Source organism: Stenella coeruleoalba, assembly GCF_951394435.1.
Source record: "Stenella coeruleoalba genome assembly, chromosome: 1".
Classification (NCBI taxonomy): Eukaryota; Metazoa; Chordata; class Mammalia; order Artiodactyla; family Delphinidae; genus Stenella; species Stenella coeruleoalba.
The window spans coordinates 161301934-161319770 of NC_137169.1; the positions used below are offsets into that span (position 1 = coordinate 161301934).

At 51.3% G+C, this 17837-nt stretch overlaps 1 protein-coding gene across 1 annotated transcript; it reads right to left on the bottom strand.

Moving 5' to 3' along the window:
* Positions 1–14963: 14963 nt before the first annotated feature.
* LOC307192170 (large ribosomal subunit protein bL32m-like) lies at positions 14964–15519 on the bottom strand (the record flags this gene model as incomplete). The annotated part of the gene is given in 2 exon segments (XM_079932808.1): positions 14964–15491; positions 15493–15519. Coding segments are annotated over 2 exon segments (555 nt in total).
* Between the last annotated feature and the right edge of the window lie 2318 nt (positions 15520–17837).

Genomic DNA, 17837 nt, shown 5'->3' on the forward strand with positions numbered 1-17837 from the left:
GGGCCCACACCAAAGCCTTCTGACGGCACGGGGCAGAGGGCAGTGACCTGACCCCCGCCACTCCAGGTGACTCAAGGTGATTCTGGGGGGAAGGGGAGGGAAAGGAGGAAAGACCTGGGGCCACAGGGTGGGAGAGGAGGGGAGCTTTAGCCGGGACGCCTGGATGGATCCATGTGGCAGGCCCCCCGTCAGTGACGGCGCCCTTAAGTGAGGTCAAGTTTCCAATGTAAGAGCCTGGGCTTTGGAGCCTGCAGCTCTGGGCTCCAGTCCCAGCACTGTCACCCACTTCAGACAAGGTTCCAGTCTCAGATTAGCCTCCTCCTCTGCCCATAGGAAAGCAAATGGCATCTGGCTCACAGGTTTGGGGTGCAGGAGAGAGGACATTCTGCGTGTCACACCTTAGCCTGGCGCCTAGAACCTAATAAGGGACTAACCAAGGCAAGTTATGACTCCTCCCCCTTCCTGAAGCCAAGGGGATGTTCAAGTGCAGAACTGCTCAGAGACGTCTAAGGCAGACCCTACAGAAACAAGCAAGGCTGAGGGCGACTGAGGAGGTCTTGGCCTCCAACTCCTGACGGCTCAGTAGAGGCCCTCACAGCTCCCCTTCCCTGTGAGCTGAGAGCCTGCTTATTCCAGACACCTTTCCTCTAGGACTTGCAGACAAAGCCGGCCCAGTCCCAGGGAGTCAGGCCCCAGCTTGAGACAGGACTGGATGAGGCCTGCCTGGCCCAGGCTGGCTGCCTCCACCTGGGTCCTGTGAGTATATCAGTGCTTGGGGCCCAGCCTCCTCCAGACCACGGGCCCAGGTGTGTGCTCAGGAATCGGCATCAGGAGGCCCAGGTTTGGGTGGAGGCTCAGCCACTCAGCGCTGGCTGTGGGGTTGCAGGCTCGCGTCTCCTCGTCGAGATAAGGATGCCTGGGCTGCCCAAGTGGCAGGGCATTCGTGAGGCTCAGAGGAGATGTCAGATATGGGTGCCTGCACCCCAGGTTCCCAGATCTCTCTCCCTAAGGGAGACAACTGTCAGGCTGCTGCTGGGCCATCTGGGGTCCCCACAGAGGGCTCTGAGCTGCTCGGGGCCAAGCCTGGGGCAGGGCTTGAGAGAGTGGCTGGCAGTGGCCCCTCAGGCTGAACGGTTGTAGCCAACCCCCCAGTGGAGCTGGAAGGAGGAGGCTCGGCCTCCACCAGACGTGCTGGGACAGAGGTGGAGAGGGAGGGAAGGCTGGGACTTGCCCCAGCACATCCAGACCTGTCAGCAGGACCTGAGTCACCCAGCTAGAAGGACAGTCTAGGTTGGTGACGGCGGTACTGCTTCCCACACTCGGGTCCTCCCAGAAGAGCCCTCCCTCCCCGGTAGCCGATCCAAAGTCTAGCTCAAGATGAGGGGCCCAGGGGTGCTCGATAGACCACCTTGGCCATGCCCCTGCCCCCAGGCAGCCACCCACCAAGTTGGCTCTGCTTCCAAAAGCACCCGGAGGAGATTCCACAAGCTCTGGGTGCCTGGACCCTGCTGCCCGCCCACCTCCCAGCCTAAAGGTCCTTTGGTTGCCTTACTCTGGTTGTTCTTGTAGGGATTTCAGCTCACTGAAGAGAAGACTAAAGTAAACCCTTTAGAAGGATCTGGGTCTCCAGCTGGTTTGGGCGCTCTGATCTCTGGGCTCCTGCAGGAAGGCTGAGTTCTCTCCGTACCACTCTCTTGGGTCCCTTTGTTCTTTTTCTACTTGAGCCCAGCCCCAAGCACCCAGAGTTGAGGTGGAGGTGAGGAGGAGAAGATTTCCCACGAAACTGGGCATTAAATAAACTCATGCAAGAGACAAGTCACCAGCACGGACCTGTTATATGTCTCTGGCTGGTCCCTTCTCCATCTTCTCAGTCAGGCAGGGCCACGCCAGGCCAAGGATGGGAAGACCTGAGCGACAGCAGCGTGGATGCCGAGGAAGAAGGGGCTGACCAGGGGTCCCGTTCCTTCCTCTCCATTTCCTTCTCTGCTGGTCTTGGAGCTCTCATCAAAGGTGGGCAGCCTGTGGTCCAGGTAGCCTGTAGCCCAAACCACTAGGCTTAGGTTCAATGAAATTCAAGAAATGCAGTTTTGAACACCTGCTCTGTGCCAGGCACGTAGACACAAAGAAAAGTAAGACATGGTCCGTGCCCTCATGGAGCTCACAGCCTAGCGGGGACACACACACACACACACACAGACCTCTAACAGAGGCAGGAAGAGATAAGTGCTGCAGCAGGGGACGGGGTGGGAAGTCCAGGGAGGAGAGCTCCACTCTGATAGGGACCTTTGGGGAGGCTTCTCAGAGCACTGAAGGACGGGCAACAGGCAAGAACGGAGAGTGTCCCAAGCAGATGGTTTTGGTCAGGTTCTGGGCGTGCAGGTGAGACAGAGGCATCGTTACATGGTTTGAAGGGATATGCGGTGTTTCAGGCATCAGTACTGCCCAGCCTACACCCCAGAGGGCAGGATACCTGGGGAAGGGGCTTCTAAGGCCACTCCAGTGAGAAGGAGAGGGAAGAGGGGAAGGGAACCCCCACTCCAGAACTTATGGGACTTGGGGGTTTCAGAGGGGTTGTTTGTGCTTGAAAGAGAAAGGGAAGGTGAGGGGAGTTTGGGGAGAGAAGGGAAAGGGTGAGCATTCTCCTCAGGAAGACCTGGGACCATCCGGAAGTCTAGGGACTTGGGGGCTAACACTCAACTACGCTGTGTGATACTGAGAAGGTCATGCAACCTCTCTGGGCCTTAGGGTCCCCACCTTCACACAAATGCAGAATTTAAGATGGAGAGATTGACGAGGCTAGTGAGTTTCTGGGAAATCCAGAAAGTATCTCTGTGAAGCGGACTCAAGTGCAGGCTCCCAGTGTGGTGGAGAGGCGGCTTGGTTTGGTGAGGTCTGTGAGCAGGAACGCACGCAGACAGAGGAGTCGGGACCGGTGTTCTAACCGTGGGGAGTCCTCCCTGCTGGATGCCCAGGTTGCAAGGAGGGCATCTGGAGGTGAGTCGGAGAGCAAGGTTGGCTCCAAAGGCTCTCCTGGCCTCCCTCTCACCTTCCCCCAGAAGCAGGGCAAAAGATGAGGGAATGCCAGGGTTCTCTTCTCCACTTGGCAGCGGTGAGATTAAAAGGGTGGTGGCTTCCAGGCACAGCTGTCATCTGCTCAGGTATGATTTTGAGGGTGTGGGGAGGCCCCTCCTCCCTGGCCCAAAGTCATGGCAATATCAATCCCTTTTCCTATCCAAGACCTCACAGCTAACAATGCTTTTTGTGTACATGGATTCATTTTATCTCCACCATAACCCTAGTGGGTGGCTAGAGAGGTGACATAAGACTCCGCTTACAGATAGCAAACCGAGTCTCAGAAAGATGAGGGGAACTTACTCATGGACACAGCCGGTGAATGGCTGCCCCAGGACAAACCCAGGCTTGCTGACAACGCCGGCGCAGCTGTAGCTGAAGCCTGACACCCACAGGTAGGCTAAGTGTTGCTTGTTACATGTACAAATGCAGGTGACCCTACGAGGGGTAAACCTTGAGCCATTCACACCTTAGTATGAATTCGTTTTTCCCATTGAACACTTTCTTTACTCTGCCAGAGAAAGAGAAGGTTACGGTTTGAGAGGTTGAAGAAGAAACATTTTCAAGGAGGCAGAAAGGGAAAAACAATTTTCTACAAATTCCATTGACTTTCTATTTTTTCCCAAGGCTGAGTCCTTTGAGCCACAGAGCTTAATACCAACCCCAGAGGGAAAAGCCTAGGGAGGATCCAAAGGAGCAATTTATTCATCTGTTCATCAAACCTACATGAACATCTGTTTTATGTAAGAGATGGAGGATACTGAGGTGAACTAGACAAACTCTCTCTCTTCGAACATCTCAAAATCTATCCAGGAAGACAGACATAAAAAAATGACAATGGAGCTTGGTAACTGCTAAAACGAAGTTATGATCTAAGAAAGAGAAGCTAGCTGCTGGAGGGGAGCTGGATTAGCAAAGTTCTCTTCCCTCCATGACACATCTTTCATCACACATTTTTCGCCCGTCCCAGCACCTCATAAGCCTGACAGCCAGACAGTCCTTTCTGTCACCTCACTTAAGTACCTCTTGCTCAGCAGTGCCCAGTACCCCTGGCCATGCCCAGTGATCCCAGCCTGTGACCCCAGCAGCTAGGTAAAGGGCCGTGAGGTCTTTATGGAATCTCTGGCCAAGACTCCCATTATACATATGAGGAAACTGAGGCCCAGATAGAGGCGGTGACTTTCTCGAGATTGCTACAGGGAGGCGGTGCTGAGCCTGGGCTCTCACCTGCAGATGTGCACATCACAACAAGCACACCTGGAGGGGTTTGACCGAGGAACCCCTGTGCTCTGTACAGGGTTGGAGAAGGAAGGTAAGGTGGCTGAGGGGGAGGCAGTAGAGGAAGGTAGAGGAAGCTCTGAAGCCGGGGAGGAAAGAGAGGGCAGGGAAGAGGGCACTCATCAGGAAGGGTTCAGATGGTGACAGGGCAGCACACTTTCTTCTAGAGGCCAGCATCAGGAGTTCCCTGGTGGCCTAGTGGTTAGGATTCCAGGCTTTCACTGCCGCAGCCCGGGTTCAGTCAATCCCTAGTCGGGGAACTGAGATCCTGAAAGCCACGTGACGCGGCCAAAATAAATAAATAAAGCCCGCACCATCATGCACGGTCTGTCTTATTGAACCCTCAAAGGCCAGGCCTACTTAAAATTAAATGTAAGTTAATTAAAATTCAATAAAATTAAAAATTCATTTCCTCGGCTGCACTAGCTACATTTCAGGAGCTACGTGTGGCTGGTGTCTGCTGTACTGGACGGCACAGACGGAACGCGTTTCCATCATGGCAGAAGTGCTGTTCTAGACACTTTACATGTATAATTTCATTTAAATAATATTTTCTGAGAGTGATTAATACATGTTTGTCGTAGAAAATTTGAGGGAACTTCAGTCACAGATGATACCCTCCACCCACTAGTAGCATTTGACGTACATCTTTCTAGCCTTTATTTTTCCTTTACAAGAAAATTCAAATAATGCACAGTCGGTGTAAAAAATGCAAACAATATGGGGGCTGGAGAGTAAAAATGTTGTCCCTCCACAGGGGAAAGCGCTGTCAGCAGCTTGGCACGTGTTCCTCCTGAGTCTGAGTTTCCCTCAGCCCCACGGTCTCAGGAACACTGAGGGGCTGCTTTAACCACAGAATCTCTATTTCGCTGGCTCTGCCCTCATCCACCTTCGAGAAGACTTCCGGTCCCTCCCCTTCCACTAACCCAAAGTGCCACAGGCCCGGGACCCTCGCAGTGGCCTCTACTTTGGACCCAGAAGCCCCTCTCTCCTCTTCCCTCACCCAGCCCTGCTCCCTCATCAGGGCCTGGGGAAGGGGCGCTATATCCTGTTACTTCACCCCCGTCATTTCTCCCAGCCATCCTCCAAGGCCACGGCAGAATGGCAGAGTGGTCCAGAGCACGGGCCCTGGGATCAGACAGTCACAGGTTATGTCCCAGCTCTACCACTCATCAGGATTCCCGAGATCCTGCACGATGTATCTGAGCCTCAGTTTTCTCATCTGAACGTTGGAGATAATATCTGCCTCAAACTGTTTGCTGTGAGAGTTAAATGAGATAATAGATGTAACACATTCTGCATTTCTAGATAATAATTATTGTCATTTTGCAGATGAGAAAACTGAGGCTCAGCGAGACCTAGGTACTTCTCAAGGTCCTGCTGGCAGGAGGTGGCAGGAACCAGGGTTCTAACCTATGCCTGTCTGGCTCCAAAGCCCACGTTGCTGACCCCACAGGGCCATCCCGTTCCTAACCTCGCTCCTACGCTCCAGAACACCTTCATATGGGTCGAAAAAAGCAAAGAAGCAAGGGAGGCAGCAGGAGAACTGTCAGGTGGCTCTAAACCTCAGACTTTTCCCAAGTCAGAGGCCTGCCGGGGCCAGGAGGGCAGCAGTCGCCTGCCACGCAGTCCCCCAGCTTCCCACTGCAGACTGGGCGTCCTGCTGCTTGTGTCTGCTCTCTGCAGGCCTCAGTTTCCCCATGTATATAACAACCCTGACAGTCTGTCATTTTGCACTTCTGTGACCTCCAACCCCGGAAGTCATCAGGGACCCAGAATTGACTGGAGGCAGGAGGCCAGCCCCGCCCCTCAGACCAGACCAGGCCCTGGTGAGGGGCTGACCCACAGTTACCTCACTCTCCCCAGGCTCCCCTGGGGCCCTGAGATGGGGCGCGGTGCTCGACAGGCCTGCTGGGTGAGGGCAGGTTTGGAAGGAGGTTTAGGAAGGGTGTGGCAGGGAGGGTGCGCCTGGCAGGCTCAGGTGAGGTCACTAGAGAGGGGGCACGCCTGCCAGCCTCCTCAGCTGTGCCAGACAGGGCCGGGCAGCTTCCGCCTCAGACCACGTCTCTGGGCTCCTCTGTGGGACCCCCATCCATCGTGAAGTGTGAGTGGAGGTGGACAAACTCCCCTCAACATCCATCCAAGGCCAGCTCACGGGACCTGCCCTGCTGGGTGGTGGGCCAGGAGGGCCCTGAGAGCTGTGAGGACAGGAGTGGGAAACCTGTGTGCAAGCTGTGTGCAAGACAGCAGGGGCCATGGAGGAAGGGGTTTGACCACAGTTGATCCAGGCAGTCAGAGAAGACTCCTTTGTGAAAGCAGGCAGAGGCCACAGGGGCCCAGATCTGGCTTGCTGTTCCCTGCCCTGCCCCTTTTCCCCTCTACAAGACGACACCCATTCTCCCTGAGTCCCAGGGGAGGAATGGTCATTGTCTCTTCTTCCTCTTCTTCTGGGATAGAGCTTAGAAGCTGCAATTTATTCCCTTCCAAAAGACCAAATATGTGGGGTAGTGGGGAGTTCCAGTCCATCCACTCCATGAAGCTCACTGTTAGAAAGTATTTCCTTTTACTAAGTTACTATCTGCCTCCCTATAAAATCCACTAGAGAGCATGTCAAGAATTTAATGTCCACTCCCAGTCTCCATCTACTCTGTAATTCTTTGCTCTGAGCCAAATACCCTCAGTTCTTTTAGTCATTCCTCCTAAGACTGGTTTCAAGACATTTTGACATCTTGGCCTGTGTCCCCTGGAAATATTTCCATTTATCTGCATTCTTATAGTAACATGGTATCTAGAATGGGACTTGGCCTTCCAGTCCAAATCAGGCCAACATAGAGAATAGTACAGAGCAATCGCCTCCTAGACTTTGGCATGATATAGATCCCACGAGCTCTATTGTCTTGCTGGCCTGCATAGAACTTGGGCTCAGCAAACACCTCCTTGGCGATTTTGGACTCATGTGGCTGTTTAGACATGTCCTTGTTGGGTGGGTACACATAGGTCACTCAGCCTGCATGACTGTTGCCTCCAACGATTCGGAGCCCCCTCGGCCTTCCTGGGTCGGGGTTCCCTGGCAGATGACCCCCAGGGACGAAGCCCAAGGCTCAGGCAGTGGCTCTCAACAGGTCTTCACTTGTCCACTCTCTTGAGGGTCTGATGAAAAGCTCTGCATCATCTTCCCAGAAAATGTACCTTCTCAAAAAACCTACAAATGCCACCAGGACTCCCTGCAGAACATTGGGACCCCAGGTTAGGAATCCCCATGTGGAAGATGATGCCTGAAAAGTAAACTCTGAGACAGCCTCCCTGTTCTAACCATGGGGGGCTCTGGACTCCCACAAAGTAACAGCCTTTCACACCAGTGCTGTGCTTTACAGCTCACAATGTGTGTTCACACATATTGCCTCGGACAGACCCTAGAGTACAGATTATACTTGAACAACTAGGAGGTCAACGTCCACTGACTTGCCCAAGGTCACACAGCCAATCTGGGCAGAGCCAGCACTCTCCTTCTCACATGGGGCCTCAGAGGAACCAACACAGTCTGTCTGACGGTGGGGAAGGCACAACAGAGAAACGGCTGCACTTGGCTGCAGGGGAAATTGGTCCTGACCGCTCCTGACCGTGCCCAGCGGGCTCCTGCTGCAGCTCCAGAGAGACACACCCAGCCTGCCCCCGTGCTGAGCTGTGCTTCTAACAGCCTCCCTCCTGGCACAGCAGTGAGGGGCCAAGCTACCAGGCTGCAGCTTGTGAGAGAGGAGAGACAAGGGCAGAAACCAGGCCTGGATCCTGAACCCCAGGAACCCGGGGGACAGAGAAAGAGCCCCTGGACCTGCCTGTCCCTACAGAGCAGACACCTTACTTGGCAGGAGCATATCCGAGGATAAGATGGGGCTGGAGAGGGGTGGCGGTTGGGAAATGGAGCACAGCTGAGCGAAGGAGGTTTACATACAAGCACCAGACTTGACTGTCTGAAGTCAGTGTTTAAGTTTTCAAGGAATTCTTGCTCCTTAAAAACCCCTCTACTTGACCCAGAAAACTCAGCCTGCAACACGCAGCTCACTCCCTCCATGAAGCTTTCCCCAGTGTCTTGTGTAATGACGGTGCCCCTAGCAGGCTGGAGCTCTGGACTCGACATCCCACCCTGGTCCCTGGCAATAGGGGCTCAATCCATGTTTGTTCAGTAAGCGCTAGACACCAGAAATGAGACTGTCTTTTGTCTCTACCTGTTCTGTTACTTCGAACCGGGTCCCAAACCTCCATGGTCAACGAAGGCCAGCCTGCCTCGTACACACACTCGCCCACTTTAACTGGAAGCCAATAATGGCCTTTAGGAACCCTCTCAAGAAGCATCTAACAGGTTTTCCCAGGCTGGGATGGGCTGAGGGAGAAGGTTCAAGACAGAAAACTGTCATTTTTACGTCTTTCCCCAAACTGGGTTATTTTCCTTTGCTCCAAACAGCTGGCGGAGATGTGTGGGCAGAGAAAGGGTCTGGAACTTGGAGTGTCGCTCTGCAGGCATCTGGGTGGTTCTCCACCCTCAGCTGGTTTGCAGCCTGGGCTGGGGCTGGGGGTTGCTAAAGGGAGGGGCCTGGCTTGCAGTGGGTGGGTTGCTGCTCGGGCCTTTGATCATTAACCCTTATCAAAAAGAATTCATGAATTTGTGTTGGTTTTATGCCTCTGTCTCCTCCACCGGACTCTGGAGGGTGGGAACCACATTTATTCAATTCAGAGTCCTCAGGGATGGGTACAATGCCAAGTATAGAGTAATGCTAAATACATGTTGAAGGCAAAAAAATAAAATAATTTTTTAAAAAAGCACCAAAACCTCCCTGCTAGTCTTATTTCTGGGGCACCCCTGCCTCTCTTAAAGGAAAGAGCTTCTTAGAGCTTCCCTGTGCTGATGGGAGGAGGGGCCTGTCACTGGCCTCCATTCTAGCTGGAGGTGTGGGCCCTTCTCCCCTGGGCTGCTCCTAAGACTAATTCTTTGTCTCTGTTATTTCTAGCCCCAAACGTGTGTCTTAGGTTTCCTGCCACCTGGCCTGACGGCCCAACCGCCCCAGCTATATCTCTGCACAGCCCCAACCAGACATGGAGATTCACCCTGGCTTTCTGATAGCTCTCACCCCTATGGCAACCACAACTATTTTTAGCAGAGCTCAGGGGCAGCCGGATGACCTCACTGCCTCATGTTTTTGACATCCTTCAGAGACCTCAGCCCTCCCAACGTTGGGTTTCACTCTCCACTGCTTTTGCTAATCCTCCAGCTGCCTGGGTTTCTTGGAGTGAGTCTTGGGCCCAGCTCAGGGAAGACCCTTTGTCCCCTCCCCACCTCCTGGCTGTAACCCCTAGCCCTAAGCATTTAGGGCCCTCAGAACCATTCGTTTTTCTCAAAGCTGTCAGAAATTCTCCATCCTTTCCTGGGTCAGAATCCCAACATCTGACTCAAGTTCTCAGTCTAACCTAAATCTTTCCCGCTGTCAGGGTTGCCAGATTCAGCAAATAAAAATACAGAATACCCAGTTAAATTTGAATTTCACATAAACAACAAATAATTTTTTAGTTCAGCATGTTTTAGGTAATATTACACTAAAAAATTATTCGTTGTATATGTGAAATTCAAATTTAACTGGGAATCCTGCATTTTATCTGGCAACCCTACCTGCTATATTCCTTCTCAGTAGAGCAGCAGTTATTAAACGTTTTGGTCTCAGGAGCCCTTTATACTCTAAAAACTTATTGAGGACACTCAAAGAGCATTTATGTGGGTGAACTGGCGTTTATCATATTAGAAATTAAAGCATAAATTAAAAAATATTTATTAATTTATTTTAAAATAAGTTTTAAAAAGTGACAGTAATAACTCATTACACATTTACATATATAAAACATTTTTACAAAAACTTGCTATATTTTCCAAAACAAACAAACAAAAAATAGTGAGAAGAGTGGCATTGTTCTACATGTTTTGCAAATGTTTTTAATATTTGGCTTAATGAAAAAGAGACAGATTCTTTTCTTTAAAATTAAAAAATTTAATGGTGGTAACAAAATACATAACATAAAATTTACCATCCGAACTGTTTTAAGTGTGCAGTTTGATTGTATTAAGTATGTTCACATTGCCGTGCAGAGTTGGATTCTTATGTCTCCTTCAGCATCCGGTCTGTTATAATATCACACACCATGAAGCTTCTGGAAAATTCCACTGTGCACTCATGAGAGAATGAAAGTAAAAAGGCAAATGATGTTTTCATATTATGATGAAAACAGTGTTGACCTTGTTTTGGTCTGAAAGGACTTGGGGAACCCCCAGGGGTCCCTGACCACGCTTTGAGAGCTGGTGCTCTAGAGCAACACCAGAGACTTCAGTGCTGACCGGTAGCAGCAGCCTTGCCCCTGACATTGATTTGGGGTGGGTGTATGACACACTGCACACATAATCTAATGTGACTCCAAGCTGGTTCTTATTTCCGAGATAGGTAGTGGGGGTGGGAGGAGGCTGAGGCCGGATCTCGTCTAGTGCCTTAGCAGGGATGGAAAAAATGGGTCTAGAAAGACTCGGACCCAAGGGCCCTAGGGGTGGCACACAAGTTATGAAGTGGACCAAGCTGACTCAGAGAGAGAGTTACAATTCTGCCTCATCTTGAGGCTCTGAGAGTCTCTAAAGAAGGTAAACTCCTCCAGGCAGCGAGAAAAGAATGGATGGGCTGCTGGGGACAGGGTCAAAGAACCGGTGTGCTCGCTGCCCCAACCGGCCCCAGCCATAGCTGGCAAGGAGGGAGCTAACCACCTTACTCCCCCGTCCCTCCCTGGTGTTCATCTGCTCGTTCTGACCCTCTCTCTCATTTCCTGCCACGGCTAGTGGTTGTGAGGAAGGACAGCTGGGCCCTCGCATTTCAACTGAGTGGACGCAAGTGAGACCCTGCCTTGGGGCCTAGACACCTGGAGACTTTAGTTAGTGGGGGGCTTATTCATTTACTGACCAATCTAGTGACAAAAGAGTGGGGACCCAAAACAGCCAGTGGTCCATCTCTCATCCACACAAGTGGTCCCATTACTACCAAGTCCAATAGAACATGAGCAGACTACACATGTTTTGTACCAGACATACGCCCTGAGCACACTCACCTCTGGGCTGTTCACGATCATCCTGTAGATGTTATTTTATAGCTTCAACTTTATTATATACAAATTCCTTGAGGGAGGGAACCATGCCTTTATTGCTTCCGTATTTTCCACAGCACCTAGAACAAAGTAAGGTCTCCATACACATTGATGGGTTTACTAGGGGATGGCTTTTCACTGATTCAACTATCAGATTCCCATTTCTAAGGCGCTGGGGCCAGGAGAGCAGGTGGAGGCCCTTTATTAAACACTTATTGAGTACCTTCTCCCACTCCTTAGTTTCTTCGGGGAGGTGTTGCTTACAAAGCACATTGATGAGTCATCCAGTTTAATCCTTGGGGAAACAGGACTGGTGTGAGTGTACTGTGAAAGGGGCTCTCTAAGTGACTGCCCTGTGTTCTGCCTAAAGGAGGAATGTGCTAAGCCAGGAGCTTGTCTCTGGGGCAACAAATACATGTGTGGGATGTCCTCCAGAGCTGTACGGGGGAAGCGCGTCCTGAGCACGGCCACCTGGTGCGTCCTGGCTGAGAGGCTGGTACTCCACGAAGACCCTTCATGGCCACAGCGTTCCCTGCCCAGCTCCTGTGCTGCCCGAGTAACCGTCCCACTGAGTCTCGGCTTCCCCTCGTGTGAAATGGCCAACAGACGGCGAACGTGCTCATCAGCAAACCCGAGTGTCTGGTGGGTTTCACAGCAGTTCTATTTTTCATTATAAATCAGCAAATTGGCATTCTGGCTGTGTCTGTTCGTCTCCTGGAGGTTTGTGAGTCTGCCCCCTAGTCTCCTGGGCCTGTTGCAAGCAAGGTTTCTGAGGAGCCACGGGAGGCCCAGACCCTGAATTGTGAAAGGATCTCAAGGGAGACCTGGCCACTGTGTGAGGTTCTGAGGAGGAGACAGCCAGCTCTCCCCAGGTGCCACCTGGTCGATGGCTTTTCCATTCACAGAGAACTGAGCACTGGGCTGGGAGGCAGAGCAAGCCAGGGGTCCCTTAATAGAGGGGGGGCTCCATGCCAGCGGCTGGTCTGCTACCAACCAGGGGCCCACCTGCTTGATGGGCACAGCCAAGGATCAGGAAGACACTGCAGGCCAGGCTGGAGGGTGATTCAGAATGCAGCCAGGGAACTTTAAAAGGTCACAGCACCCTTTCCCCGGGGTCTGGGTGAGGCATGTGGTCAGCCCTGCTGGGATAGCTGAGAGCCTGTGCTGTCCAGAGCCCGGGTCAGCACCGCCTGGAACTGCATTCTCCTAGGAGGGGAAAGCAGTGAGGAGTAGGGAGGGGGTGGTGTTGGCTGGGCCCTCGTTTCCGCCCGGAAATGGGATTTTGGCCTCTTGGGCTGGGAAAATCCTGGCCGGCCGGCACTGTCTGTTTATCAGGGAAGCTGAGTCAGTCTCCTATCTCCTAAAAAACTGCTGTTTCTAGAATTTCATTGGTCAGTACCTCTCCCAACGCCTTCCTTTTCTCTGGGGAATTCCTTTGGGGGCGGGGGACAGTGGGGAGAAATTGGCTCTTTCCTAGAGACTGAGACCTGAAATCAGAGTTTTTGCCCATTTATGGACTTAAAGCCCCCCTCCCCAACCCTAGGATGACTCATTCTCCCAACATGACCTAAATGCCCCCAGAGGGGAAAAGGTGAAATTGAGAAGGTGGGATTAGCTGGGGGAGAGGACTGGTGCCTGGAGTGAGGAGGGAAGGGCCTGAAAAGCATGGGGAATTCTTCCGAGAAACAATCAGTGATGGGAGCATTTTAGAGCCAAAAGGAGGCAGAATAAGAGTAAGAGAGGGAGAAAGAGAAAGAGGTTTGTATCCCAGAGAGAAGCTGTGTGCCCAGTGGCATAAAATTCCTCTAAAGGCAGCAGCTCTGTAGAGGCAAGTTAAGGCTCTCACCTGGAGTCAGTTCTCAAACTTCGGTGTCATCAGAACCAATCACCAGGCCTGTTAAAAATGCAGATCCCCAGGCCCCCTGTGGGCTGCGCTCAAGCTCCCCAGCGATCTGAAGCAGGAAGCTCTGAAACACAGGAAGAGAACTGGGAATCCAGGAGCCGGCTTCTTCTCTGGGGCCTGGGATGTACAAGGCAACTCCCATCCCCTCTGCCAGTGTCAGAGGCAGAGCCCTGGCCCAAGAGTGACATTTCCCATGTTCTTATAAAACCTGTAAAAGCCTTAGAAGATGCACAGCCGTAAAGTTTCAGAGCGGGAGGGTCTTGAGAAGTCTTTTAGTACAGCCCTCTCGTACAGGAAGACTCAGTTCTACAACGGACCGTTCCTCCCCAACCCGCCCCCCAGCCTTCTCCCAAGGATGGGAGAAGCCCCGTTGTCTTCCTCAGGAGGAGAAAGCCAGTGGCAAACAGGCAGAACTCCCTCCCCAGCTCAGCAACACCCACCTCCCCCGCTGTCAAGGCTGTCAAGCTTTCACCAACAACTGATCAGCTATACAAATAACTGCTTTCCTATTCAATAAAATCCTAGAACCTTTAGAACTCAGGGACTTCAGAGATCAACTAAGGTGATTTTCCACCCAAAGCAGAAATTCTTTCCTAGCAACAACTCCTAAATCTCTATCTCCAACTCACATCTCTTTCCCAAATTCCAGACTCCTTATACCTCTTATCGCCGCTGGAGGTCGAAGTGCTCCCTAGCTTCCCCCACCCCCCTCCACCTGCCACCTTTCCCACTCGAATAGTGGACGCAACATCCCTCCAGTCCTGCAGGCCACCCCCACCCCCTGGCTATTCTCAACAAGCAGCCAGAGGAATTAACAAAAAACATCCTTCGTCCGATTACACCATTCCTTTTGCTCAAAACCTCCCACTGGCTCCCCATTTCACTCAGAAAAAAACCATAACCTGTGTAATGGTTCACAAGGCCCTAGGTGCTCTACTGCTCGACCCCTGCTTCCTATCTTGACCCTCTCTCTGTTACTTTCTCCTTCACTCACTCTGTTCCAGCCTCAATGGCTCTTTTGTTTTAAAGTGCTATACAAAGGCAATTTTAATTTGCTGAAACAAACAAACAAAAAACCAAACAGAACGAACTTTTTCTTACTGCTACATCTACCATCTTAAAAGAGCGATACCCAGAATTTAAATAACCTATTTTCAGGTGTTACTTAAACAAAAGCATTTGTGTAAGTATTCTTGTAAGCAAAACCAGTGGCAAACAAAACCAGAGCCCAGACGCATAATTCTGGCTATGAATTTTAAATTAGGTTTTATTTTTCTGTCCTGAAAATTCTGTGTACTAAAACTTCATAGTATAATAGAAACAGACACATAAATCCATTGAGCCTCTGCATAAACGAACATTTTCAGACTTTACTCCTGATGCATTCTTCAAATTACCCGCAAAAAAACTAACTGCTTATAGAGAATGCTTTAGGCTATGCTGATGATTTAAAAACAAGCACACAACCAACATAAAAACAAAGCATCTTCCTCTTTTTCAGGAGAAACGTCTTATGTGAAGTTATCCTCTCGAAACATGTTTGGTGTCAATTCTGGGTGAACCAGGATGGCCACTTCCGTTCTCTCTCAATGATCCTCTTACCCTGATCTTGCTCGGAGGGTGTCTCCCCCAAGTACAGCACCATGATCTCCATGGTAGGAGCCTTGAAAGGGGCTCCCTCTTGCTTCCCTATCTGTCCTCTGATTTCCGCTGTCTCTTTACACACCTTCTCATAGCAATAGCCACAGAGGACGTGTTTCTGTTTCAGGTGACCGCATTCAGGACAAGCGTCTATATTGTTCTTAACTTTAATAAGCTTATGAGGGTTTCTTCTCCTACACCTGTTAACTTCAATGCTGCGTCTGTCTTTGGGAGCTGCCATCCAAAAGATGCTCTCCAAAAAACTGGAAATCTCCTTCCTTCCATTGGTATCATTTGCTGGTTCTGTAAATATAGCTGGACCTTGGACCGCTAATGCTGGTCCCCATTGAGGACTGGGAAAGCCTGGCCGGCTCTGCCGCAGTTTCCGCTGCAGTTGCTCCCAACAGTTCCGGAGGAGTCCCTGGGCTGCGGGGCCACGGCGGAACCATTAGCATAGGCATGGCAGGTGCCGTGTTGCTCGCCCTAAAGCCTCAATGGCTGTTTTAGAACTAGCCTGACCTGCTCCCACTTAAGGCATTTCTATTGTCTGTTCCCTCCACCTGGAGCACTGTTGCCTCAAATATCTATGTGGTTAGCACCTCCCTCCTTCAGGTCTTTGCACAAATGCCACCTTCTCGATGAGCCCTTCTCTGATCACCCCAATTTAAAACGTTATTCCCTGTCCCCTTCCCATTCTCCTCATATGCTTATGACCTGTTAATATACTATATAATTCACCATTTATTATATCTATTGCGTTGTCTATCTTCCTCCACTAGAATGGAAACCCCGTAAGGGTAGAGATTTTTGTCCGTTTTGTATACAAATGTATCCCCCCAACCCCAGTCTCCTCTTAAAAACGCCCAGGCTCCTCAGCTCGCCCTTTGTCCTGGCTTCATCACAGTCCAGACATGCTCTGGCTGTCAGTGAGTCTCTGGATTCTGGCTTGCAGAGCTGAGCAGAAGCTCTAGTGGGATGTGGGCGCTGTGCCATGCAGGGGACTGTTGCATCGCCATTTCCCCTTCCCACCAGCCCATCAGAAGGTCCAAGGCAGCCTGACTGGGATGGGGTCTGGGGAGAAGGGAAGGGCTCCTCCTGACATGCCTGCTGTGGGGGTCTCCCCGCTCTGCGCAGAGGAGCCTCGGTACTACCCAGTGAGGGGGTTTCCACTCAGGGACAGCCTGGATGGACTTGCCCCAGGAAAGGGCTGAGGCTAAGGTGAGAATTCTGACCAAGACTTTCTTGCCTTGGTCTCTGAAGGCCCTTTCCTGTCTCCCCAAGTTGCCCCCGGTGGTTGTCTGGGTTATTCACATTCCAGAAGCACTGATGTGGCACTAAATATTCCTAGGGCTGCAGCCTTCCCCCCTGGGGCCCAGAGTCATCTCTTTGAGCCTGCTTTCTGGAATGCTTTTGGTATGAAACATCCTGGCAAGTGAGGGGAAGCATCCTGGCAAGTGAGGGGAAGGAAACTCCGTGCAAATGGAATCCCCGAGCCTGGGTCTCTAGGGGCTGGAGTAATAGACATTCTCTTCCCACCCAGAGTCTCTTTCCCCAGCGGGCTTCTGCCACATCCATCCCCTCTCCTGCCCACCCCTCCCAGCCCCTGGCTTGGAAGAGGTTAAGCAAACAGACCTCAAAGAGGACAAAGATCTCAGGACCAAGTACCTTTGTGTCCCCTCCTCTTCCTAGAAATCCGCCCCGCCAGCAGTGTTAGTAGGATGGGCTGCAGGGGCTTGGCGTCCCTTCTCTCCTCCTGTCCTGTCTCCCCACTCTAGCTTCTCCGTGTTCTCACTCACCCTCTATTTCCCAGCTCCCTTTTGGGGCTTTGGAGGTAAGGGGAAGGCATCTGGGGCAGAAGGAATTGCCATACTCCTTGTGCCTGGACACGAGTGTGGCATGTAATAGTGTCTCAATAAGTATTTGTAGTTCCATTCACTGATATTCTCCCAACTCTCCAACCCAATCTAGTTTAAATGAGCCCCCCCCCACGTCGCCCACTCCGCTAAGATTTGGCATCCCTCAGACCTGGATTTGAGTTGAGTTTTCCCACCTGCTAACTAGGCAAGTTACTTTATGTTTTTGAGTCTCAATTTCTTCCTCTGTGACCCGAGAATGATAAAAATTGTGCCGAACTAACAAGGCTTTCCTGGGCATTACATAACATATCAAGTGTTTGATACATAAGCACTTAAAAAATGGTAGCCCTGTTACCTCCTAAGTTGCAATTCTTCTCTCTCATCATCCCAACTCCCCTTCTACATTCTCTGAACTAAAAATTTTTCTGTTGAATTTTACTTATTTTTATGCATGCTGGCTTGCTGTTCAGTGTGCAACCTCTCTGAGGTTAGGATCTTATGCGTTGCACCAGAAACAGAGCAACTACCTGTATCTTCCACGGAGCTAGCTTAGCACACAATAGGGCTTGATTCCTGAGTCAATGAATAAATGAACACAGTTAACTCCACATCTGAACTCTATGCTTCTTGGGTAAAGACCCTCCCTTATATTTCTCCTGTGTCTACCCACAGTCTAGCCCAGAGCTCCAGCACTCAGTTGGACCTGCCTTGTTTTCAAGTGGTGGAGCCTCGGGGCTGGAAGAGCTTTGAAAAGTCTCCATGAAAAGGCTGGAGGTGGGAACCCCATCACCAGGAGACGTGGAGCCTTTTCAAAATTATCAGACTGAAATACCCCATCTGTAGCCTAAACGGTTTCTTGTTTACTCTCCCATCCTGATCCCATAGTTGCCTGGCCTCCCCACTTCTTCCCCAGACTCAGCAAC